Source organism: Lepidochelys kempii, chromosome 4, assembly GCF_965140265.1.
Source record: "Lepidochelys kempii isolate rLepKem1 chromosome 4, rLepKem1.hap2, whole genome shotgun sequence".
Taxonomy (NCBI): Eukaryota; Metazoa; Chordata; order Testudines; family Cheloniidae; genus Lepidochelys; species Lepidochelys kempii.
In genome coordinates this window covers 71,404,562-71,430,384 of record NC_133259.1, presented here as the reverse complement: position 1 = coordinate 71,430,384, position 25,823 = coordinate 71,404,562, and the positions used below count along the sequence as shown (strand labels likewise).

Below are 25,823 nucleotides of genomic sequence, written 5' to 3'. Positions count from 1 at the left end.
TTTTTGCAACAATTACATTTGATGTCACAAATAGATCTAATAACATTAAAGTGAAGAATGAACAGCAGGAGCTGACGAACTCTTATAAACTAAAGATTTTATTTTCATGACCATGTAAATAGAATCTCTCCTCCCAAAAAACCTATGTTTTTAGAAACAGAAAAAATATAGGGACAGTTCATCAGTTGGTGTAAACTGGCATAGCTCCATTGAAATTCATTATATGTAGAACTAACTCTAAATGGTGCTTTTAGGGAGTTGCTTTATAAGATATGGAGAAATACAACATTTGATGTGATTTTTAGAAAAAAAATTAATTACGTGTTTAGTGGGAGTTCTCAAAGGACCCAAGTCTGCCATTTTGGAGAGATGCATGCTGACGCTGAACAATTCAGTAGGCTCTCTTGCATGCAATAAAGGAGACAAAATTTATTTTTCTTTCTGCCCTTTGAGCTGTGCCGATTTTTGCGGGGTGAGGGTGGTGAAGGGGATATGGCTGTGGGAAGACTTGTAGAATTTCTACACATAAAATCACTAAGGAACTCTATTGAGATCCATGGGAGGCTTTTCTAAATATTCAAGGCAGGATTTGACTCTCAGTTTAACTTCATGCCGCAAAATCTCCCAGCTGCAGATGACAATTTATGACTAACTTAAGCTTTTTGGTGAAGGAACCATTGTTTTGGCAGCCATGTCCCATTCTGAAGACCTGTTATCACAAATGAGATTGTCTGAAGTACGTCTGAGCTACACTTTTTGAATGAATTTTAACTAGCTAGTTGTAAGTCTCCTACACTCTTAGACCCTTTTTCCCTGCTGCACCAGAGTTTTGCTCAGCATAGCAGTAGCCAGTAATGGTGGCGGGGAGCTGGGTATAGTTGCCTGATTCTGTGCTGTGACCAGCTGGTGGAAAGGTCCCTAGAGTCTAGCATGCGCCAGCCACTCCTCCTTCCCAATCCTCCCTGGCTTCAACATGTTCCTCCCCCTTCCACCACAGAGGGTGTGGGGGTGGGAGAGAGGTGGTGGGAGAGGAGCCAGCTATGTTAACTCTAGATCTGTTAGAATTCCCCAGTACCAAAGGAATCTTCAGTAGGGAGGATGAAGCCAGCTTCTGGCCCCTTTGCGCTGGCTCTGGTTATGCAAAGGGGATAGAAAGAGGAAACGAATCTGGCTTTCAACTTTCACTTGTATGTGGTGGGGATATGTGGTAGAAGTTTTGTCCCTTAGGACCATGTGCCTGAAATCTGGTCATTGATTTAAGCACTTTTTTTTTTTTTCCATTTAAGGTGTCTTGTTCAAGTCACATCACATACTATGGGCTCCCTGATAATTTCTCTATGTGAAATTGCACTGACCTTCTTCTTATAGAAACTGAAAACATTATCTGGAGCACCATTATGTTTTGTTAAAAGATCTTAATTTCAATTATGTGGAAGTTTGTTCATTAATAAGATGGATTTTAGAAAAACCGCCAGATTTCACTTGTCTAATTGCAAATAATGGGAAGTTTTCCTGTGGCAGAGGTTAGTTTAGAGCCAGAACAATACTGAGCATCTGGAAGAGGCATAGAATGTCTTTGCCAAAACAGCAGTCTAGTGCCCTTTAAATATTTTAAACAGATGATTAGGATACATTCATACACTAAATGCTATAAGCCGTGCAATGGATTGTTTAGCCAGGTATGCTGGAGCATTTAGAGCAGTTCTCCTTTGCCCCTTCCACCTCAGACACTATTGATACCATGGCTTTGAGGGTTTTGGGAAAGTCCAAATAGATATCCTGGGAATTTCATTTTCACCTTCACACTCTAGACATAATTTTTTCTTCTATTTTCAAATCTTCTTTCCTCATGCTCAAGATGCAAATGAATTGTGCTATGAGTCCTGCAGCTGAGAGGGTGGACAGTGTGTAATGACCCGTTGGGGGTCTAACTACTGGTAGCTATATTTAAAAAAAAAAAAAAAAAGTCAAACCCTTTCTGATGAAAACTCAGATTATCATCAACCTCTCCTGGGCTCAGGTGTAAGAGACGCTAAGGTTAAAATCTGGAGTCTTGTCTTCCATGCTGCAGCGTAGTGAGTCTTCAAATTAAATCTGAACAGTAACATATTTACAGACGTAATGGTAATAGTTTAACTCTACAGACAGATTGCTCCTTGAACATTTGAAATAGATCTTTACTCCCTTGCTGCAATTCTCCAATACTGTTGTATTTCATACAATTGATTTTTCAGGACATGCATCCTGAAGGCTCCAGATCTGACATGCTCCTCCTAAAATGTCCCTGTGACCTAAGGTTTGGAACCCATAGCCACAAACAGAAACACAAGTGTGGATAACAGTCATCATCCAGGTACAACTATTGCTCTTCCCAGATACAGCTGAAAGAGTAATAAACAAAACAAAATCACCTTCTACTGTCAGGCTGGACAGTTGAAATATGAACATTTTGGTTAGCTGGCCACATTTCTAGCAACAGAAGACAAAGTTTTCAGATTAATTACATACATATTTTTGAAAGTGACAAGTGCTATTACAGCCATCTTTTGTAAGCTTTAATGTCTGCATTCACGGTGCTTTCATCTCTTGGTTCAGGTTTCAAGTAAAACCAGGCCATTTAAATGTGCTCTTAATTTTAGAACTTCCAGAAACTCTCTACTATGGCCCACATTGGTACTCATTGATTTTCACTGAAGAAGAAGAACAGGCCTCTCTAAACACATTTTTAACCCACTAACTCTCCCCCGACCATGCCAAAAATATATAAGAGCTGATGGACACTATATGCCAAAATGATAATCAGTGCAAGAAAATTCTGTGGTGGGTTGGATAGTTTTGTTTATGCTACTAAAAGGTGAAAATACTGAACTTTTTTTGATTTTTATACTTGTTTTCATTTCCTAACTCTCCCATCCAGAAATTTACAATGCCTTAGCTGAAAACTGTGGCACAATCACGGTTTTTACAATGATTTCATCACGTTCTTGCAAAAGAGTTAGCTAGTTTTACAGGACTCCCCACCTCCTTGCAAAAAACAAAAACACCCCCTCTCTCCCTAAAACTCCTGTAATTCCTGCAGGATCCTGTAAGCTGCAGTGCAGGGAGCCGACACTTTGTAACTGATGCCAGTGTACCAATGCTTATTTGGCTGTAAGTCTCTATGACTTACAATAAACAATTAGCCTGTCACGCCTGATGCCTCTTATGTCTCTGAATATTGTTCTTTGATTTAAAGCAATTTTAGTTTTAATAAAAATACTGGAAAAGTAAATCTAGATTTCCAGGGGAAATCCTTTCTGCAAACCTTGCATTGTGCTGCTATTATTGGTGCATATACCTGCTATTGAATGACTTCAAGATTTGGTAGCCTTGTTACTCTTTTGGCCTTTAATTTAGATGAAGGCTAGATTTGAATCACAGTTGATGAGTGTTAGGTAGATTATATCATCTATGGAGGTCTGATTTAATTACTTTGATGGCCTTTTTTTTTCAAATGCTGAGGAGAAATGGGACTTTTGAAACCTTGGAAGTCTATTTCATGCTTCGTTACAACACAATTCTAAACCCTTATATTTCTACCATTCCTATTTTGGTAATGAAAGGAATGTAATGGGGAAGTGTTTAAAATCATCATCTGAGGGTTAATCCCGCTTAACCTAACCTTTATTAAGAGAATGGCACCAGATCATATAGTTTGTCTGGAGTGCTGGGAAATTGTTAACATTCCACCAGTGTGGGTTAGTTCTTAACCTGTGATTTCTGCAGGTTCCCATAGCAGTCATGCACACCATATACCCACCCCAACTAATAGCATCCATTCATAACTACTCACTACAGCAGGATTTGACCTGAGAAACTCTAGAATTTTGTTTCAGTTTATTAACTCAGAATGTTTTGAAAAGTTTTTTTAAATAAAGTTTTCCCTCGGCCAGCAAGGGAATTGTCAGATTGAAGTTCTCAGCAGCATCTGGTGAGGCTCTCAGCCAAGTTCTTCAGATACTGTGCATCCACAATGACAGCCCATTGGCCTTTGCCGTGGCATTTGCTTAATCCTCAGAAAAGACTTCCTGGATCTAGGAAATTTAAATTCCTGACTCCTTCGACCCAGATGCTGGCCAAAATGCAGTTTGCAATCTGTATTTTTCCCTAGGAACTGGCCTTGCTGTTAAATTTTTCTAAAACAGTCATATTGATATGTTCAAAAATCCACTGCTGAGTTTCAGATAAAGGATCACATCTGTTCATGAAAATCTTCTTCTCAGCTGGGTTGCAATCTATGCAGCTGTTGCTTACTGGATGGAACAAAGTTTTGTCCTACGGGAATGAGAAAAAATAGAATTAAGTAGTAAATACCAAGTGATTAAAAGTGTTCTCATTTTCTAGAACTTGGATTAACACAACCCTAGCTCAGATTATTTAGTTTTCTGTAGATATTCTTTGAGCAATAATCTGGAGTGAAAAACAAAGCTATTATTGGGGAGATATAGATAGCTGAGTGATTTCTTAGGACAAAAAGTGTTTGTCTTTTACCTCAGAGAATAAAAGCACAGAGACAAATGGCAACAACCAGTGATCTAGTTTCCTATCTTCCCATCTTCATGAGACTCTAAGAAAAGTCTGATGTGCTTTCTGTATACATCTGACACAGATTCCATGTGGCATTGGTTGGACAAGTCACTTAAATGCTCTACCTCACTGTCCCCACCTGTAAAAAGGAGATGATAATATTTGTTTCCCTGCCTTATGGAAGTTTTGAGAGTATTAATATTTGTTAAGTTGCTTAGAAAACAAAAATGGATATTTATTATTAACTGGGAGTTTTGGTTAGCTGGAGTTTGGTAAAATGAGGACTGCACTGTAAACAATGCAAACTCGGTCTCTCACAATTTGGTTTACATCAGTGTAAATTCCAGTTGCACTGCTTGTTGAGAACACTGAAGACTAACGCACTGAATTTGAATCTTAGGTAAGGAAGAAAATATTCACTGGGTGCTAATATCTGAGGGTTGCAAAGCTCTAATGTATTTGGATTTTGTGTGGCGTGGGGCTGATTAGATAGCTGGAAAGTTTCTGATGGCTGTACAATACACTTACTCTAGCTGCTGAAATAACATTTCAGATAATCCCTGGTAAGCATATCCAGGTTTCTCCCTCTGTGCCAGGCATGACCCTGCCAACATTTAATATTAATCCAGGATGTGAACACTTGCACAGCCACAGAGTAGAAGGCAAGAAAGAGAATCAGAGACAAACAAGAAAAGGTTCCTGTAATTTGGTCTGACCTATTTCTGTTTTCAGTACCGGCAACAGACAGACCAAATTCAAAAGTCCAAGACTCAGTTCTGTCCTTCTGACCTTCCTGAGGCTTCTCACCTCACATATCATCGCTCCCCCAAACTGGCAGCTGAATACATCCTGTTTCAATATATTTAAAGTAAAAATAATTGACAGAGACTGTCAGTGCTGACAGGGCTAACCTGGACCTATAGGCTTTATTTGGATCACTTGTATGCAGGCTCCCACCTTGCTTTCCCTATCTCTGCCTGTCCATTCCATTTGTGTGAGCTGGCAGAATATTTCAATTCGCAAGGATCCTGGTCTTTCAGGGCTAGGCTGTGCTATTAAAGCAGTGCCCTAAGGAAGAAAGGATGCAGAGCCATGCTGCCCAATGAGAACATGAGACACCCTGGTGCAGACACCTTCTCTTTGTGGTTGACCAGCTCTAGCGGTCAGGGCTAAACGGGTGTGGAGATTGCCCCTCCTTGCCCCCTCTGTGGCAAGCAGCCAAGCAGTCCCTGCACTCAGGAGAGAGCTGTGACTGTAACTGGCCCCTAGGGAGAGAAGACTTCTTACATCCTTCCTAACCTTTTCCACAAGGGCCAAACACAAGCACAGTCTGGTCCTCTGTGCTTTGAGATATCAGGATCCCTGGAAACTGAAATACCCCTGTTGTGCACAAGCAGAAAGCACCCTGTTCCAGCAGGAGAAATGTGCTATTCAAGAGCACTGCTGCCTTCCCAAAGAAAGCCTGTGCACTTCTGGGTTAGTATCTGCAGTGCAAATTTTTGGATTCATTATGGTTGCGGCTTGCCTTTTACAAGTTTTCGTAATTAGGAAGCAGACAGTGTCCCTTTTAAGAACAGTTTTTTATTACTCTGAAAAACTTCTTGGTTTCTTAAACAAATGTTTATCCATTGCCATCTCTAGTTTTCTCTTGCCTAAGGTTTAATTATTATTGGGTCATGGACTTCAACGGACATGGAATCAGGACCATTTGTTTGTAGTTTGTGCTGTAAAGCATAATTTTCCACTTGCAGCCAGAGGGGCATAGGCATAAATCCTCCTTCACAGCCAGCATAAAAAGCCACAAGAAATCCTCCTGTAGATTTCAGTCCTGTCGGGGAAGAGTAATGAGATTTTTTTCTCTGCATGTAGGCAAGTCTGAATACTATTTTAGAAAGAAAACCTTTTCCATAAGATAATGGACTTACTAGCAGGCCTGGACTGCTCAAGTAGTTGGTTCGATGTCTCATGACCTTTCACTTCTTCTTTAACTACAGCCAAGGTCAGTAGTGACTGAAAGTCATTATCCGTGGATGTCTGCGGTAGTTTATTTAACAGGAGGTGGTAGAGCACAGTTTCTCCCAGACAGGTGTCCACATGATAAAAACCACCGTAAGAATGATACGCCCATTAACAGTCTCAGGGAAGAAGCTAAGGGCCTAATGGGCATGGTGAGAGAATTCCTCTGACAGTTTTGCTCCGACTGCCCGACAGAGATGTAGGGACAAATTCTCTTTGTACATGCTTTCTGGATAGAGAACTTTAGTTTCTGATGTTGTAAATCTAGCACATTTCCTAATTACTACACTTAGAGTAAAATTATAGTATCATTAAATTGATTTTTCACAGCTGGCTTTGTTTTTTTAAAATCTACTAAATCTGTCCCTACTTAGATACTCATAGAAGCTCTACAAATAAAGGTGTCAGAGTGCATAAATTGAATCATGCTGTATCAGACTCAAACCACCTGGAGTAACGCTAAAATAAAAACTGAGGGCAGGTCCCTTTACTGGGAGAAATGGAAAATGACAGGGATTGGCTAATATAGCAAACATGGCAAAATTTGCTTTATTTGAGCATTTTATAAGATTCATGACAAAAACTAAAGTACTTCATGTGACATGAGAAGAATTAAAAAAAAAGAATTCCAGGTGATCACTAAGAAGGTGTGGGGGAGGGTTGGGGTGGGGTGGAGCAGAGTAACAGATGTGGTCTTTGTTTATGAAAACGGGCTGTTTGTTGCCTCCCTGTAGGCTGTTATTCTTATGGATACTTTTGCACGATTAGTTTAAAATTAATAGACACTTGTAAAAAAAAGTACAGCCAGATCTATGTTAGGAACATTTGCCAGCATAGTAACGTTGGTTAGAGGTGTGCTTTTTTGAGACATTTCCATGCCAGCAAAAACCCTAGTTCAGATACAGTTATATCAGCATAGAAGTGCTTTTGCTGGTATAACTTATTCCTTCAGGGAACTAGTGTAAGCACTTTTTGCTGGTATAACTTGCATCTACATTAGGAGGGGTTTTGCTGGTATACTTACATTGGCAAAAGTGTCTAGTGTAGATCTGGCCTACATCTGATGTGAGGCAATCAAAAACTATTTAATATACAGTCAAGCTCAGCTGAGAAATCAGCTTAGACCTGAACAAGGGTAATATATTTAACCATTAATTTTGCAGTGTCAGTGGATCCTTGTTTTGAAGTTATGTAGTCAAACCAGAGGCACTTGTGTAGTATGGCAATTAAGAAGGTAGATTGCTACCCGGCTTGTATTATGGTTAAAATTGTGCAAGCACTTTCATTATAAAAAACATTTTCAAGGAATTTCTAATTCAGATGTAAACATTTGACTTGTCCCGAGAATTTTTATGAGATCTCTTCCCTCTAGATAACAAAAACAAAGCAGTACAGGGGACTTAAAGGGACATACGCTGCAGTGTTTTTGAAAGTGATACTATTTCATTGGCTGTCTACTGGATTCTGTCCACATCAAAAGTGATGAACCGGGTACAGAAGACAGCTCCGGAGCTGCATTTTGTCACATGTAACTGGTACACTAAGCACTAATGAAGTGTTAAAGTTGTTAAAGCTTCTTGCTAGCAGTTTGGATAGGCACAAAGATAAACTGGAAGTGGATCTGAAGCAGGGAAGAACTATCATAGGGTACAAAGTAAGATATTCAGCTGGTATACGTTGGCATAGCTCCACTGACTTCAATGGTGCTCTGCTGATTTACACCATCTGAGGAGCTGGCTTAGCTAGTGTAGCTGGATTACAGATGCTACCTCAGTTTCAAATATATCACATTTCTGGAAAACCCTTTGGAACGTCTCTGCTTGCAATGTAAATACTGGATTAAATGGCGAAGGTCAATAACTAGACACCTGAGGAAAATGTCAGTAGCTAAACTATTTCTAACGGTTATAGTTCAGTTTACTAGAATACATCATCTCAAACTAGAAAGTACTACTGAGACATGTTCAGTAAAATCCAAATCCTTGCCATTACGCTCAGCTCGAGTAAATGTAGGTACACAGGTGATGGTGATTATGTGGAGGTGATCAATGGGTGGGAAGGGATCCCTCAGCATTTCAAAGAAAACTGCATAGATTGCAAAAGTGAAAGGGTTAATCAAAGTCAGTAATGTGTTAATAATGTTATTTGAAATCCTGTTAGTATTACTGTGGCACTGTTTGCCCTGAACACAGTTTCCAGCATGACCACATATTTTTAGTGATTTATAAAAATGGGTTGAAACAGCAGATCAAAGGGACACCTAAACTGCTTACGCTTGATTTGTAAACTCCCTCTTTTTTGTGGGCTTACAACAATGCTTTTAATGTTAATTTTTTTTGTAATTTATCTGCCAAATATACTCTTTAAAGTATAGTAAAATATTAATATTTAACTCATGAGCAGCATTTCTTGCTGCTGTCACATACAATAAAAATATTCCTTGTGATGCCTTTGTTAAAATGACACATGTCTTAAAGTGTCAAAATGGTAAAGCATCTTTCAAGGACTAAGGGCCAACTCTATGTTGGATCAAATCCATATTAATTTAACTTTGACCTAAGTACCTGCAAATGCACACAATGTGCATAAATGCCTTCTACATATTAAAAGAAACATGCTCTACAGAGATTTTCATTTAAGCTAAATTGGAATAAACCATAATGGTTTTTAAAACCAATGTCTTTTGACTGGACAAACACATTGTTCTCCAAATACAGACTCAACTCAAGATAGTATGAATATCTGAAAATGACCCAAGGTGACTCCAACCTTCCTATAGCTCCAGTGCTGGTTACCCTTCATGCCATGACAGTCATACAGTGTGACAGGGCTACTGTGCGAAACGGAATCGAAGCAGAATTTCCTGGTGTGAAGAGGTTCCCCAGGGCGGATGTCTTCTCTCCAACCAAAGGTAAAGAGCTACAAAAACAACCAGGTAAAATGATAATATATGGCTGCTGAAAGACATTTAAAAACAAAAACCAAACCAATGTATATGCCCTTTCTTTGCATGTCATGGAAAAGGATTAATTAGACACCAGTTGATGATATAGCATTTTCCTTGTTTGGCCCTATGCTGTGCTTATTATTTCCTCTTTCCCCCAGAGTACTGTTTTACATTTATCTACAGCAAAGGACAGTGGACAGCTTCAACATGGTTTTTAAATCAATCTTTGCTTTGTAAAAGGTTAAGTCATTTTCTGCTTTTTGTTGTGCTTCTTGAACAAAGACTCCCACACCTCCTGCTGAGGTACCTTTTTATGTCATCAGCAGTGGGAGAAGCAGGAAGTGGCACTGCAGAAGCAAGGCTGCTGCTTCAAAAAAATATAAGTCTTAAAGAAAAAAAATTATCATTGTTAGTCTGCAAGCCAAGTTACAGGCCTGCGGCTCAAAATAACCAACGATAGACACCAATGCTGAGAATCCCAGCTTTCCAATGGTGTGGAACAGAGGTTCTGAAACTCTCTCACTCTGTTGACTACTTTGTAAGAGATAGAGCCTCTCGTGGGCCATTTTCTAATCTCTCTCTGCTTAATTCTCAAAATATTTCATTCTGCATATCAGCAGGAAGGGCGCCACAGACACTGGTGATCTATGGACCTTGAGAATGTATTGATACTCAAATTACCATACAGAATGCATTGATACTCAAATTACCAGCTTGTGTCCCTCATCTCCCACCATTTCAATAATTGCATGATTTCTCAATATGATTGCTTGGGGACTGCTAGAGATAAATTTTGTGCACCATGTCCTGTCTGAAACCTGAGAATTCTGATTTTCCAACATATAGCTTTCATTTCCAGCCCTGGAGGTCTGAGCAATATTGGACCTTAAACATCCGGGCTTTTTTTTCTTTGTCTTCTCAAATTGTTGCCTTTTGAAACAATATCTACTCTTCTTTTTGCAAGTGCTGCCTCTCCCTGGTGTTGCCATAATAAAAGCAATCTCAGTAGAGACTGGAACTCCTTCTTAGAACTTCGCAGGAAAGGAGAAAATTAGATTGGAGGGGGGACCAACCACCCCAAAACAACTATTAAAATCCTGTATTCACAGAGACAATTCAGTGGCATCCATCACTCTTTCAATCTCATCACTTTACACTGGCTCATCGTTTTGTGATTTCAGTCTATCTTCCACTGTCCTGGGAATTCTGCTTAGCTTGATATCAAATCTGGTATTTTATCCCCCAGATAATGTGTGAAGATATTACATGGTAATAGTCCAAGTGATGAGCTTCATGACACTCCACTTGTTACTTTCCTCATAATCTGATGCTGTTGCCCGTTTGACTCATACCATTAGCCAATTTTTGGGGACTGCAGGACTGTTTTCATTAGGAGGAGAAATGGATGATAGAAATCAGTCTTGTTTATTTACAAAGAACAAACACTATTTCCTTGAACACAATAGGAACAAACAGGCAGTTTCTTTGTTCACAATTTCCAAGTGTGCTCCTCCAGTCAATTCTATGCCACAGGGAGCTCTCTCTCTCTGTGCTCCTTCTCAGGACCACAATCAACTCAACACACACATACCACACCCTGCCAAACAATCCCTTAACCCATTGTTTAGCTTCTCATCAGGAGTTGTGCCAAGTGCCATGCTTCCACAATTGCCTCAGGCAGAAGCTTCTATTGTTTCCAGCTGTTCCTTCCATTTAACCTGAAAGAAGGGTGCTTTGCACACCCGTTGGCTTTAACCAGGTCTGTGATCTGCTTTAGATCAAAGGCCTGCTCATGGTAGTCATTAACAATTTCCATCATAACAACATTGTTCTGTTAGTAATTACACTTGTTTATGGTCTGTCAGTCAGTATTGTGTCCACTGTACAGTATTAGCTTTAGCCAGACAGCACATTTCCAATTTTCTACTAGTTTGTGATATGTGACTGTATTAAAGTCTAGACAGTTATATCCACTGAATTCTCTGCATTCACTAAAGCTGTAATAGCGTCAAGACAGCTAGAGTTTGTTTGACACAAATATCCTTTATGAACTCGTGTTGCTTATCATTCATTGCCTTTTTCTTAGGCCTTGATCTGGTGTGGTATAGGAAACCTCTGCTGAACGGTTTCAACTCTCACTGAAGTTGGTGGAAACAGAGCAAATAACGTCGGGGGTCTAGACTGTGACTTGGATTACATGCCTATGTAAGGGATTAGGAGCTCCCCCATCCCAGTTTAGACTGCTTGGATGTTTGTTCAGGGTGTTTAGGAGGAAGCAGGTGTGGAGTGCCCACCTTCTGCCTGTCCCTTCTTCCCCAGAGAATATGACCAGGGAGGGCACAGAGCCATGACTTTACTATTTGCTAACCAGCACAGCTGAGCCTGGACAGGCAGGCGTTATTGCTGCTGGCACATCCCAGTTTACTTTTGTCTGATCCCTTGCCCAGGGCTCTGCCCGAAGTCAGAATCTAGCCTTTAGAAGTAAGAGCTGGAAAAGAGCTATTAACTCATCCAGACTGGCTCACTGCCAGTACAAGCTTGTTTCCTACAACATATTCTTTTTATTCTTATTCTTCTTATTTATTTAGTTTTCCTTTCCGTTGAAGTTTCCTGGATCTTCATTTTAAAACTCTGAAACTACAGAGTTGCACATCTCCAGCCCTCTGATCCCTCACTCCTCACCAGGAAGTTAAAAACAATCACAAGCCTTTTGTCTTCAGTTTTGCCTTTGGAATCTTGCGATGGAAGGTCATCTTTCAGGCTACTGCAGGCTCCATAAATTAGAATGGAGGGAGTGCTGCCAAGAGATTCATCTTGATTTCCTGCCCCCAGTTACATGATGTGAGTGAAATCCTACAAAATGTTATATCACTGTCTCACGGCAGGGTCAGCATACATTAACTCCTGTTATACAGGTCATAGAATCATAGAATATCAGGGTTGGAAGGGACCTCAGGAGGTCATCTAGTCCAACCCCCTGCTCAAAGCAGGACCAATCCCCAACTAATTCATCCCAGCCGGGGCTTTGTCAAGCCTGACCTTAAAAACTTCAAAGGAAGGAGATTCCACCACATCCCTAAGTAATGCATTCCAGTGCTTCACCACCCACCTAGTATCCAACCTAAACCTTCCCAACTGAAACTTGGGACCATTACTCCTTGTTCTGTCATCTGCTACCACTGAGAACAGTCTAGATCCAGCCTCTTTGGAACCCCCTTTCAGGTAGTTAAAAGCAGCTACCAAATCCCCCCTCATTCGTCTCTTCCGCAAACTAAACAATCCCAATTCCCTCAGCCTCTCCTCATAAGTCATGTGTTCCAGTCCCCTAATCATTTTTGTTGCCCTCCGCTGGACTCTTTCCATTTTTTTCACATCCTTCTTGTAGTGTGGGACCCAAAACTGGACACAGTACTCCAGATGAGGCCTCACCAATGTCGAATAGAGGGGAACGATCATGTTCTCTTGATCTGCTGGCAATGCCCCTACTTATACATCCCAAAATGCCATTGACCTCCTTGGTAACAAGGGCACACTGTTGACTAAATTGGAAAGAGTCCAGCAAAGGGCAACAAAAATGAGTAGGGGTCAGAGCACTCAGCTGATCAGTCCTATGAGTCAACCATGACTTTGTTCAAGGTGCTTATGTTCTCTCTGCCCTCCAGGGACAGAGTCTTTACTCCCTGGACTCCCAGCAGCAACTGACCCTGCTCTTCCCTGCGGCTCTTTTTATATGGGCCTGCTGGGCCCCGATTGGTTGTTCCTCACAGCCCTTCTCCTATTGGCTGCTTCCTGTGCAGCCTCCCCAGGGCTATATTAACCCCTTTTTAGCCAGTGGGGGTGAAAGCCCTATCATACCCTGCCACAAACATTTTGCAGGGTGGATGACCTTCCATCAAGATTCTCAAGATCTCTTAGAATGTATTTGAATCTTTAGCTTCATATGGTCACTAAAATAATCCAGAAACCAGTATAATGTAAAGAACGACTAAGAATAATCAAATAAAAAGCTGCTCACCATTGCAATGGTAAGCACTAAGCCTCCCACTACAAATATTTTTGCATAGTGAATCTTCTTTGCTTCTTCAAAACTGATTTTTTTTTAAGTTTAAAAAGGAGAGGTTACTCACCCAGTGTAGTAATGGTGGTTCTTCAAGATATGTGTCCCCATCGGTGCTCCACTTCAAGTGCACGTACACCCCATGTGCTTTTGAAAGGCGATTTTCATTAGCAGCATCAGTTCGGTCTGTGCATGCACCCTAGACATCATCACAACCCATACCGAGGGAATATAGGGCTACGTGGGTGAACTGCTCTCACTTTCTTCTCCACTGCCCAGTCTCACAAGAAACTCCAAAGCAGAGGGCGGGAGGGGAGGGGGTAGTGGAGCACCCACAGGGACCCACATTTCAAAGAAGAACAGTTCTGCACAGGGTGAGTACATTCTTCTTCTTCAAGTAGTGTCCTTATGGGTGCTCCAGTGCAAGTGACTCCCAAGCAGAACCCCTGAATGGAAGAATGAGTTTCAGAATCTAGAATTACATCACCAGCTGCTGCATCCAATCTAGAAGCATTGATTAGGGTGTAGTGTCTTGAGACGGTATGTACAGAGGATCATGTAGCAGTGCTGCAGATCTCAGTTATAGGGACTGTGATGCTGTATGGAATATGTGGGACACTTTATGATATTGTTGACACCAATATTATAAAATTGCAAGGAATCTGACCAGATATACCGTGTGAGGTCTCTGCGAAAAATGTTACAAATTGCCAAGTATGATAATCATGTTTATATGTTTGTATTAAGAGTTATAGATATGTATGGTATATCTGTATTTCCAAACTTGTGCTGTGTTTCTGGAAGACATCCCTGGACAGATTGGCACCAGCACTGCCAAGCTGTTCAATGGTCCATCAAGGGTCATCAACTATACAATGAACACACTGTAAAGAACTAGGGGATACACCTTATGAGTCAGCAAGGTATGTGGTATCATAGGCACTGACTTCCCCACTTTGCCGTGGGCGCTCGACCCCACCTCTGCCCCCAGCTCCACCCCCACTCCACCCCTTCTCCTTTTGGATAAGATCCAACCTAATATTGACCTGGCAATATGGCTGGCCCTTTGGGGTCAGAAGAACATTTTGTATAGTTTTAAAATAACTTCTCATTGTACTGGACCTAGGTGCTGATTGGGGACCAGAGAAATGGAATACGATAAGGGGGCTGTGTGATTACTCTTTTTTGCTTCTTGAAAACCAGTGTGGAAATCAGAGCGCAATTTCTGGCTGGTTGGGTAATTTAATTTCCGTGTTACTCACCAATCTTGGGAGTATCTGCTCTCCTTTTTGCAGCCTGCCCTGAGCTTGGCATTTTCAGTGAGGGCTCCCCCTGGCACCCCTGGGTCACAGGGACATTTTTTAACTATGGCCATAAAATGTAGACTGTGACGAGCCTGTAGAAGGAGCTAACACTCTGGGAGGAGGTGGAATGCTAGCAGCACCATAATACGCAATAATACATCTGGAGATCCATTTTGACAGTCTCTGGGTAGAAATAGTAGATCCTTTAGATCTGTTCGCAAACGGAATGAACAATTTAGGAGATTTTCTGAATGATGTAGTTATATCTAGGTAGAAAACCAGTGCCCTCCAGACACCTAGAATGTGGAGATCAGTCTACAAAATGGAATTAAGATGGTTTTGGAAAGAAAAATGGTAGATGAATAGTCTGATTCAAATGAGATTCAGTTGATACTTTAGGAAGGAATCTGGGGTGTGGCATAGGAAACCTTGTCTTTGTAGAATTGTGAAATGAGAGTCTGCCATTAAGGCTCCAATTTTGTCCACTCTTTGGGCTGATGAAATAGCCACTAAAAAGGCGGTCTTCATAGATAAGTTCTATAATGAGCAGGTTGCCATTGGTTTTATGAGATTGCTAAGAACCAGATTGAGGTCCCAAACTGAAGTAGGGGCTTTCACCTGTGGAAAAGTGTTTTCCAAGCCCTTCATGAACCTTATAATTGTAGGATGAGCAAAGAGCGATAACATCTCAATTGTGGAATGAAAAGCTGCTAATACAGCTAAGTGAACCTTGAGAGAGCTAACCGTCAACGATGTTTCCTTTAAATGCAACAGGTAGTCCAGAACCAGTGGAAGAGGGGCAGATTCAGGAACAATTTTCTGGAGGTCACACCACTCACAAAATCTTTCCCACTTTTGAAGGTAAGTAATTCTGGTAGACTCTTTTCTACTATTTAGTAATATCTGCTGTTCCTCTGCAGAAAAGGCTGACTCTAACTCAATGAACCATTGAAGAAGCATGCCTTGAGGTGGAGAGTTCTCAGATTGGAATGCAGTAGTCAACCAGTGTCCTGCAAGAGGAGTTGAGGAATGATTGGAGGATTTATTTCTGGACAGAGAGCTAGGTGAAGCAGGTCAGGAAACCATGTCCACCTTGACAATGTCAGGCCACTAGGATAATTCTGGCTTTGTCCTGTCTGATCATCTTCACCACCTGAGAATCAGAGGTGTTGGGGAAAATGAATAAAACACCTTCCTGTCCATGGGAGGAAGAAGGTACTCCACCAATAAATCACAGCCTAAACCGTCCCTTGGGTAGAAGAGGTAGCATTTTTTGTTTGAGGCTGTGAAGAAGAGGTCCAACTTGTGGGAACCCCCAAGTTTGAAATATGCCAATAAGTATCTGAGAGTCCAACTCCCAATCTTAGTCTTGGGGAAAAGATCTGCTGAGAGCATCGGCTGTGATATTTTGCCTGCCAGGGAGATATACTGCCAAATTCTTATGCAATCCCATATACAGCAGTTCTATAACTTTATTGCTTTGGTACAGGGTGAAGGGGACCCCTTCCCATCTCCACTAGTTGATGTAAAACATGCAGGCCATATTGTATATCATGACTCTGATAAAGATGAGAAGCAGAAAATGAAGGCAGGCATTTCTGACCACCCTTACCTCCAACAAGTTGATGTGGAGGGTAGTTTATTGGGGTGACCATCTGCCCTGTACAGTATGAATGGCAAGGTCTGCCTCCCCATCCTAACAGAGATGCATCTGTCATTGCAGTTACAGTTGGCATCAGTTGGAGGAAGGGAACTTCCACACCTACACTGCGATGTTTTCTCCACTAGTCTGGGGAGTGTTTCACTTGCTGGGGAACTGATACCTTTCTGTATAAGCTGTGTCTGCTTGGTGAGTAAATTGTTCTGAGCCATCCTTGGATGGCATAGAATCATAGAATCATAGAATATCAGGGTTGGAAGGGACCCCAGAAGGTCATCTAGTCCAACCCCCTGCTCAAAGCAGGACCAATTCCCAGTTAAATCATCCCAGCCAGGGCTTTGTCAAGCCTGACCTTAAAAACCTCTAAGGAAGGAGATTCTACCACCTCCCTAGGTAACGCATTCCAGTGTTTCACCACCCTCTTAGTGAAAAAGTTTTTCCTAATATCCAATCTAAACCTCCCCCACTGCAACTTGAGACCATTACTCCTCGTTCTGTCATCTGCTACCATTGAGAACAGTCTAGAGCCATCCTCTTTGGAACCCCCTTTCAGGTAGTTGAAAGCAGCTATCAAATCCCCCCTCATTCTTCTCTTCTGCAGGCTAAACAATCCCAGCTCCCTCAGCCTCTCCTCATAACTCATGTGTTCCAGTCCCCTAATCATTTTTGTTGCCCTTCGCTGGACTCTCTCCAATTTATCCACATCCTTCTTGAAGTGTGGGGCCCAAAACTGGACACAGTACTCCAGATGAGGCCTCACCAATGTCGAATAGAGGGGAACGATCACGTCCCTCGATCTGCTCGCTATGCCCCTACTTATACATCCCAAAATGCCATTGGCCTTCTTGGCAACAAGGGCACACTGCTGACTCATATCCAGCTTCTCGTCCACTGTCACCCCTAGGTCCTTTTCCGCAGAACTGCTGCCTAGCCATTCGGTCCCTAGTCTGTAGCTGTGCATTGGGTTCTTCCGTCCTAAGTGCAGGACCCTGCACTTATCCTTATTGAACCTCATCAGATTCCTTTTGGCCCAATCTTCCAATTGGTCTAGGTCCTTCTGTATCCTATCCCTCCCCTCCAGCGTATCTACCACTCCTCCCAGTTTAGTATCATCTGCAAATTTGCTGAGAGTGCAATCCACACCATCCTCCAGATCATTTATGAAGATATTGAATAAAACCGGCCCCAGGACAGACCCTTGGGGCACTCCACTTGATACCGGCTGCCAACTAGACATGGAGCCATTGATCACTACCCGTTGAGCCCGACAATCTAGCCAGCTTTCTACCCATCTTATAGTGCATTCATCCAGCCCATACTTCCTTAACTTGGTGACAAGAATACTATGGGAGACCGTGTCAAAAGCTTTGCTAAAGTCAAGAAACAATACATCCACTGCTTTCCCTTCATCCACAGAACCAGTAATCTCATCATAAAAGGTGATTAGATTAGTCAGGCATGACCTTCCCTTGGTGAATCCATGCTGGCTGTTCCTGATCACTTTCCTCTCATGCAAGTGCTTCAGGATTGATTCTTTGAGGACCTGCTCCATGATTTTTCCAGGAACTGAGGTGAGGCTGACTGGCCTGTAGTTCCTAGGATCTTCCTTCTTCCCTTTTTTAAAGATTGGCACTACATTAGCCTTTTTCCAGTCATCCGGGACTTCCCCGGTTCGCCACGAGTTTTCAAAGATAATGGCCAGTGGCTCTGCAATCACAGCCGCCAATTCCTTCAGCACTCTCGGATGCAACTCGTCCGGCCCCATGGACTTGTGCATGTCCAGCTTTTCTAAATAGTCCCTAACCGCCTCTATCTCCACAGAGGGCTGGCCATCTCTTCCGCATTTTGTGATGCCCAGCGCAGCAGTCTGAGAGCTGACCTTGTTAGTGAAAACAGAGGCAAAAAAAGCATTGAGTACATTAGCTTTTTCCACATCCTCTGTCACTAGGTTGCCTCCCTCATTCAGTAAGGGGCCCACACATTCCTTGGCTTTCTTCTTGTTGCCAACATACCTGAAGAAACCCTTCTTGTTACTCTTGACATCTCTGGCTAGCTGCAGCTCCAGGTGCGATTTGGCCCTCCTGATAACATTCCTACATGCCCGAGCAATATTTTTATACTCTTCCCTGGTCATATGTCCAACCTTCCACTTCTTGTAAGCTTCTTTTTTATGTTTAAGATCCGCTAGGATTTCACCATTAAGCCAAGTTGGTCGCCTGCCATATTTACTATTCTTTCGACTCATCGGGATGGTTTGTCCCTGTAACCTCAACAGGGATTCCTTGAAATACAGCCAGCTCTCCTGGACTCCTTTCCCCTTCAAGTTAGTCCCCCAGGGGATCCTGGCCATCCGTTCCCTGAGGGAGTCGAAGTCTGCTTTCCTGAAGTCCAGGGTCCGTATCCTGCTGCTTACCTTTGTTCCCTGCGTCAGGATCCTGAACTCAACCAACTCATGGTCACTGCCTCCCAGATTCCCATCCACTTTTGCTTCCCCCACTAATTCTACCCGGTTTGTGAGCAGCAGGTCAAGAAAAGCTCACATAATCGTACATGATCTGTCACAAAAGTGCAAGAACATTGTGGGACCCAGAAGCTGAAGACCGTTGTTGACTGAGGTTTGGGGGCTCATCTGCATAGACCTGCCAACATTTAGTAGCCCTCAGCATCTGTCCCTAGGAAGAAATTCACTGACTACCAGGGAATCCAAACATGTCCCTATAAACTGTATATTTTGTACTGGAGTCAGGGTGAATAGTCCCACATTCAATTGCAGGCCCAAGTTCAGGAAAAGGCAAGTGTCCTCTGTATAGCAGAAAGCACCTCCACGTAAGACCAACTGTTGGGGTATGAAAACAGTATCATTGCCTGTCAGTGCAAGTAGGTAGCCATTACCACTATAACCTTTGAGAACACCCTCTGAGCCAAGGAAAGGCCAAACACAGGAACACTTGGTACTGAAAGTGATCCTGACCTATAATAAAATGCATATATCTTTTGTGAGATGGGTGACTTGCTCTGTGGAAGTCTTTGTCTTTGGCACAAAAGTATTTTGTGTAGAAACCTCTTCTCTTTGTGCTGAGCAGGAACAGGTTCTGTCGCTCAGCTAGAAAGGAGGGAGTTTATTTCCTGTCTTAATAAGAGCTTGTGAGGGGGTCACTGAAGAGGAATGGAGAAGGGAGATAAAGTGAATGGTGTAGACTGTTATTACTTCTAGCACAAATTTGAGGTGATATGTTCCCAAGCTGGTTGAAAATGGGAGAGAGGTCTCCAAATGGGGAGGAGGTGGGCAAATGATTGTAGCTGACAGTCAAGAGAATGGGGAGGGTTTAAATTCTTGACTATCCCATAAAAACTGATGATTAGAAGAAGCAGCAGCCTGCTGTGAACTAGTGTCAGATGGATTAGAGTATCTCTCTCTCTGGAAACTGTCTCTCTCTTTTTTGGAGGTTCCAGAGGTCTCTGAAACCCAGAGAAATGCATCGGTCAGGATCTTTGGGCTGTTTGGGATCTACTACATTTCCTTTTGTTCACAGGAGTGTAGGTACCCATTGAATCCAATGTGGCTCTAACGTCTTTTAAAGCATGGAGTGATTCATTAGTATTCTTTTTGAACAACTTCAGTCCATCAAATGGGAGATCCTCTATTGTATTCTGGGTTCCCCAGAGAGGTCCAGATAATTGCAACCATTTAATTGCCTTGTGCATCACTTCCGCAGTGGAGACAGAACAAACTGATGTATCTGCAGCATTTAAGATCCTTGAAGGGCTGTCTTGGCCAGTAACTGTCCCTCAGCAATAATAGCCTGGAATTGTTTCCTTTGGTCTGGAGGAATGTGTTAAAAAAAGAATTAAACCTCTCATAATTTGTGAAGTTGTATTTGGCTATCATCAACACCTGGTAACTTGCAGTGTGGAATTGTAGGGTTGCATATGAGTAGGATTTTTACCTTAGAAGGTCCAGATGCTTCTGGTTTCTCTCACACGGGTTGCACTTATGTCAGTGGTGGTTACTTCATTCATTCACCACATCAAGCACCAAAGAGTTGGTGGAAGGTAGGAGAACAGGAACTCACAGTCCTAGGAGGGAACATAATATTTTTATCGGCTCTCTTATACATAGGTGATATTAAGGTTTACCAAATTGTTTTTGCAGGTTCCAGGAGAGCCTTATTCAGAGGGCAGGTGTCTCTGGATGGAGTTGCAGAGTGGAGAATATCCAACCATTTGGGTTGTGATTCTTTGATTTGATTGAGAGGTATCTGTAGGGAGTCTGTCATCTGTTTGACAAGCTCTTGGAATTGCTGAAAAACATCATCCATAGAAAGAGAAGGATACATTACCACCTCATCAGGTGATGAGGACAAGATGGTAGTCTGAGGGGTAACTTCTTTGCCTGCCCTAGCCTCTTAATCCACAAAAGTATCCTCCTGTTGAGTGATGTGTTGGGAAGGAGAATTTTGTGCCTCTCTATCATTGTGATGGGACAAGGTTGGGGCCCTGGAGAATTATTCGTGATGACTGCCCCTGGATCCCAATATGGCCACTGAGGTCTATATGGGGGTGGTGGTGGCACCTAAGGTTGCTGCCACCAAGCAATATGTGCTCCGCTGAAGTAATCCCTGTCTCCTCCGTGGCTCTTGATACTGGCAAGCAATGGAGACTCTGGATCAGCAGTCACCGATAAGTTTATTGGGTACCTCAAATGTTGCGGTACTGCATGTAGTTGTGTAGAGCCGAGCAGACTGTACTTCTCCCTGACAGATGGTACTGAAGTTTTTGAGTGCTCTGAGGTAGCTACTGATGTAGACCGGAGCTTGGTCACATGTGGAACTGAAGAGCCTGTTACAGGAGATACAGGAAGAGTGATTATGTCCGAGAGTACGGCTCTTCTATGCTTTCTCTGCCTATCTCTTCCAGATGGGACTAGTGCCTTCTTGGAACCAGGTTTGCTGTTAGAGCTACAGGGTCTCCCTAACCCACCAGTACTGGAGGAACCCTTAGCCTCTGTTGTACTATGCCTCAAGGTGGAGGCTTGCGAGCCCATTGATTTGCTTGGAGAGCAAAGTCTTTTCAAGGACTCATTAAAAGGTGAGTTAGAGCTTCTCTTCTTTGCATATTTAGAGGAGGTCTCTGAAGCCTTCCCCTCTCTAGGGGAGTGCTGGGCCGAGGTCAGCTGCACACTAGATACTCCCGGAGACTGATGTACAAGGGGTTCTACTGACCTGGCTCCGCACCAGGTTGAACCATCATTAACAGTCACAGCTTGATTTCCTGTTTCTTTCTTGTCCTGGATTTGAGGGCTAAACAGAAGTTATATTTCAGCAGAACATGGGCCTCTCCTAAATAGTGAGCACACTTGAAGTGTCCATCGCTGAATGGGATGGCCTCATGTTAGGTGAGGTAGCGTTTAAAACACAGTGAACTGGGCATGCCCCTCTCTGGAAGGAAGGGCTCCCATGAAGTCCTCCAAATAAAAGTAATTAACTAACTAATTAACTAACTAGAACTAAATGAATCTAATCTAAAATAAATGAAACTAACTAAAATTACCAGAGGCAAAGTAGCTGACATGCACTTGCTGCAGTCACACTAAGGCACATCACAGGCAGAGACAGCTGAGAAGGAACTGAGGGCAATTTGCCTGTGCAGGGCTATATAGCCTCAGTGTGTGACATGAGGATTTCTAGGATACATGCATAGGCTGAATGGATATTGCTAATGAAAATCTCTGGTCAAAGGTGTGTGGGGCTTGCATGCACCTGAAATGGAGCACCCATAGGGACACTACCTGAAGATGAAAAATAAGTTCCTCTTCAGATGAAAATTAGTCTGCATTTATGTTGCTTTAATTTTCTTTTAGAGATGATAATCCTCATAGTATTTATACTTTGAAACATTTATTTTATTTAAGACTTTATGCTGAAAGGTGGATAAATTAATCACAACTCCGTTCCCCACAATTGAAAGAATAACTTTCGGTCACAGTGTAATCTCATCTTGAAAAGAAACCTCCAATTCGTTATTGCAAAATAAAATATAGACTGTATCATTTTAACCTTAGAATCATATTTACTTTTCACCTGAATTTTAAAAGTGATCAACCTTTCCCCTCTTCTGTTGGCCAAGTTTAATCTCTGAAAAGCTCCATCTTTATTGGTTTGGAGGATTGAAAATCTCCTAGAGTTAAAAATGTATTAACCTTTCTATCTTCCTTCACCCTGTATGGTGCTCTGCTTGTCTAGAGCTGCCCTCTGCTGATAAATGTTTGAACTACATATTTCAAATTTCAGCCAATCTATTGAAAAGCAGAGTGGAATGAATACAAATATAAACAACTCAGAGCTTGATTCTATGAGGTGCCTTCAACACCCAGGAGTCCAAGAGAGTTGAAGGTGCTCAGCACCACCCAAAGTAGCAGTCTGCCACTTGTAGGACTGACCCCTAAATTATTAAATACAAACATTAGTACTATATACTTTATTTGAATTTATGCACATTAAATATCTGCACTAGAACTTACCAGTTTTTTCTGAAGCAGTTAATCAATTACACTTATCTGTCTGCTAAAGTTAGGGCTTCAATAGTCCTTTCCCAATGAAACCATACTGTTATTTTCAAGGACATAATCTCTTGCATTGTTCCACGTAATATTCTGTTGTATGAATGCATATATGATTATGTATCACCCACACAGGAATAATTCAGATTGTCTGTGAAGCATAGATCAGTCAGTTTAAAGAGACACCATTGTTCTGATTCTATTCTTATACTGGTTTTACATTGGTTTAACTTCATTTACTTTGATGGAATTACTACTGATCATTAATGTTGGGGAGAACAGAATTAGACTCATAGTATTTTTTAAAATTAAATCTACTTATAGTCACTGTAATATTGAGAAAATCCTGCAGTCATTTATTTCCAACCATTGACTCTTCCAAAAATTCTCCCACCTTCCTATCCCCTTCCCTCCCTTTCCACACAGGAATTTAATTTCAATGGGAGTTAGGTGCCTTGGTATGTCTACACTATGAAATTAGGTCGAATTTATAGAAGTCGGTTTTGTAGAAAGCGTTTTTATACAGTCAATTGTGTGTGTCCCCACACAAATGCTCTAAGTGTATGTAGTCGGCGGAGTGTGTCCACAGTACTGAGGCAACCGTCGACTTCCGGAGCGTTGCACTGTGGGTGGCTATCCCACAGTTCCCGCAGTCTCTGCCGCCCATTTGAATTCTGGGTAGAAATCCCAATCCCCGATGGGGCTAAAACATTGTTGCGGGTGGTTCTGGATACATATCGTCAGGCCCCCCCTTCCCTCCCTCCTTCTGTGAAAGCAAGGGCAGACAATCGTTTTGCGCCTTTTTTCTTGAGTTACCTGTGCAGATGCCATACCATGGCAAGCATGGAGCCCACTCAGCTAACCATCACCGTATGTCTCCTGGGTGCTGGCAGACGCAGTACTGCATTGCTACACAGCAGCAGTTTATTACCTTTTGGCAGCAGACAGTGCAGTATGACAGGTAGCCGTCGTCGACATAGTCCTGGGTGCTCTTTTAACCGACCTCGATGAGGTCAGCGGCGCCTGAGCAAACATGGGAGTGACTCAGCCAGGTCATTTCCCTTTTAAGTTTCGTCTCATGGCGATTGAGTCCTACCAACAGTACACTGTCTTTTAATCAGCAGCTAGAAGAAGACGACGGCCAGCAGTCATACTGCACTGTCTTCTGCCGAGCACCCAGGAGATGATGATGGCTAGCGGTTGTACTGCACAGTCTGCTGCCAGCAAGATGTATAAAGATAGAGGAAATGGCTCAAAACAAGAAATAGACCAGATTTGTTTTGTATTCATTTTCTCCTCCTTCCCTCCATGAAATCAACGGCCTGCTAAACCCAGTTTTGAGTTCTGTCCTTGAGGGGGCCCAGTTTCTCACAAAGCCACCCCCTTTGTTGATTTTAATTCCCTGTAAGCCAACCCTGTAAGCCATGTCGTCAGTCGCCCCCTCCCTCCGTCAGGGCACCAGCAGACAATCGTTCCGCGCCTTTTTTCTGTGCAGACGCCATATCACGGCAAGCATGGAACCTGCTCAGATCACTTTGGCAATTAGGAACACATTAAACACCACATGCATTATCCAGCAGTATATGCAGCACCAGAACCTGGTAAACCGAAACCGGGCAAGTAGGCGACATCAGCGCAGTGACGAGAGTGATGAGGACATGGACACAGACTTCTCTCAAAGCACGGGCACTGGCAATGTGGGCATCATGGTGCTAATAGGGCAGGTTCATGCTGTGGAACGCCGATTCTGGGCTCGGGAAACAAGCACAGACTGGTGGGACTGCATAGTGTTGCAGGACTGGGACGATTCCTAGTGGCTGCGAAACTTTCGCATGTGTAAGGTCACTTCATGGAACTTTCTGACTTGCTTTGCTCTGCCCGGAGGCGCAAGAATACCAAGATGAGAGCACCTCTCACAGTTGAGAAGCGAGTGGCAATAGCCCTGTGGAAGCTTGCAACGCCAGACAGCTACCGGTCAGTCGGGAATCAATTTGGAGTGGGCAAATCTACTGTGGGGGCTGCTGTGATGCAAGTAGCCCACGCAATCAAAGATCTGCAGATATCAAGGGTAGTGACCCTGGGAAATGTGCAGGTCATAGTGGATGGCTTTGCTGCAATGGGATTCCCTAACTGTGGTGGGGCAATAGACGGAACCCATATCCCTATCTTGGCACCAGAGCACCAAGCCGGCAAGTACATAAACCGCAAGGGGTACTTTTCAATAGTGCTGCAAGCACTGGTGGATCACAAGGGACGTTTCACCAATATCAACGTGGGATGGCCGGGAAAGGTACATGACGCTCGCATCTTCAGGAACTGTGGTCTGTTTCAAAAGCTGCAGGAAGGGACTTTATTCCCAGACCAGAAAATAACTGTTGGGGACGTTGAAATGCCTTTATGTATCCTTGGGGACCCAGCCTACCCCTTAATGCCCGGACAGTAGTCAGGAGCCCGGACAGTAGTCAGGAGCTGTTCAACTACAGGCTGAGCAAGTGCAGAACGGTGGTAGAATGTGCATTTGGATGTTTAAAGGCACGCTGGTGCAGTTTACTGACTCGCTTAGACCTCAGCAAAACCAATATTCCCACTGTTATTACTGCTTGCTGTGCGCTCCACGATATCTGTGAGAGTAAGGGGGAGATGTTTATGGCGGGTTGGGAGGTTGAGGCAAATCGCCTGGCTGCTGGTTACGCACAGCCAGACACCAGGGCGGT

The 25,823-nt window shown here is 42.8% G+C and overlaps 1 protein-coding gene across 8 annotated transcripts in view; it reads right to left on the bottom strand.

Annotated features, from left to right (window-relative positions):
* Window positions 1-3,831: 3,831 nt before the first annotated feature.
* GALNTL6 (polypeptide N-acetylgalactosaminyltransferase like 6) overlaps window positions 3,832-25,823 on the bottom strand; it is a 935,384-nt gene continuing 913,392 nt past the window's right edge. For 6 of the 8 annotated variants that reach the window (XM_073341635.1, XM_073341636.1, XM_073341638.1 and 3 more), the window contains 2 exons: window positions 9,352-9,501; window positions 3,832-4,314 (listed from right to left, as the gene is read on the bottom strand). In XM_073341635.1, the coding sequence (XP_073197736.1) occupies window positions 4,147-4,314; window positions 9,352-9,501 (318 nt within the window). In that variant the 3' untranslated portion in view covers window positions 3,832-4,146. Of the gene's footprint in view, window positions 4,315-9,306; window positions 9,502-25,823 lie in introns of all 8 variants that reach the window. The other 2 variants (XM_073341639.1, XM_073341641.1) reach the window with 2 other exon arrangements.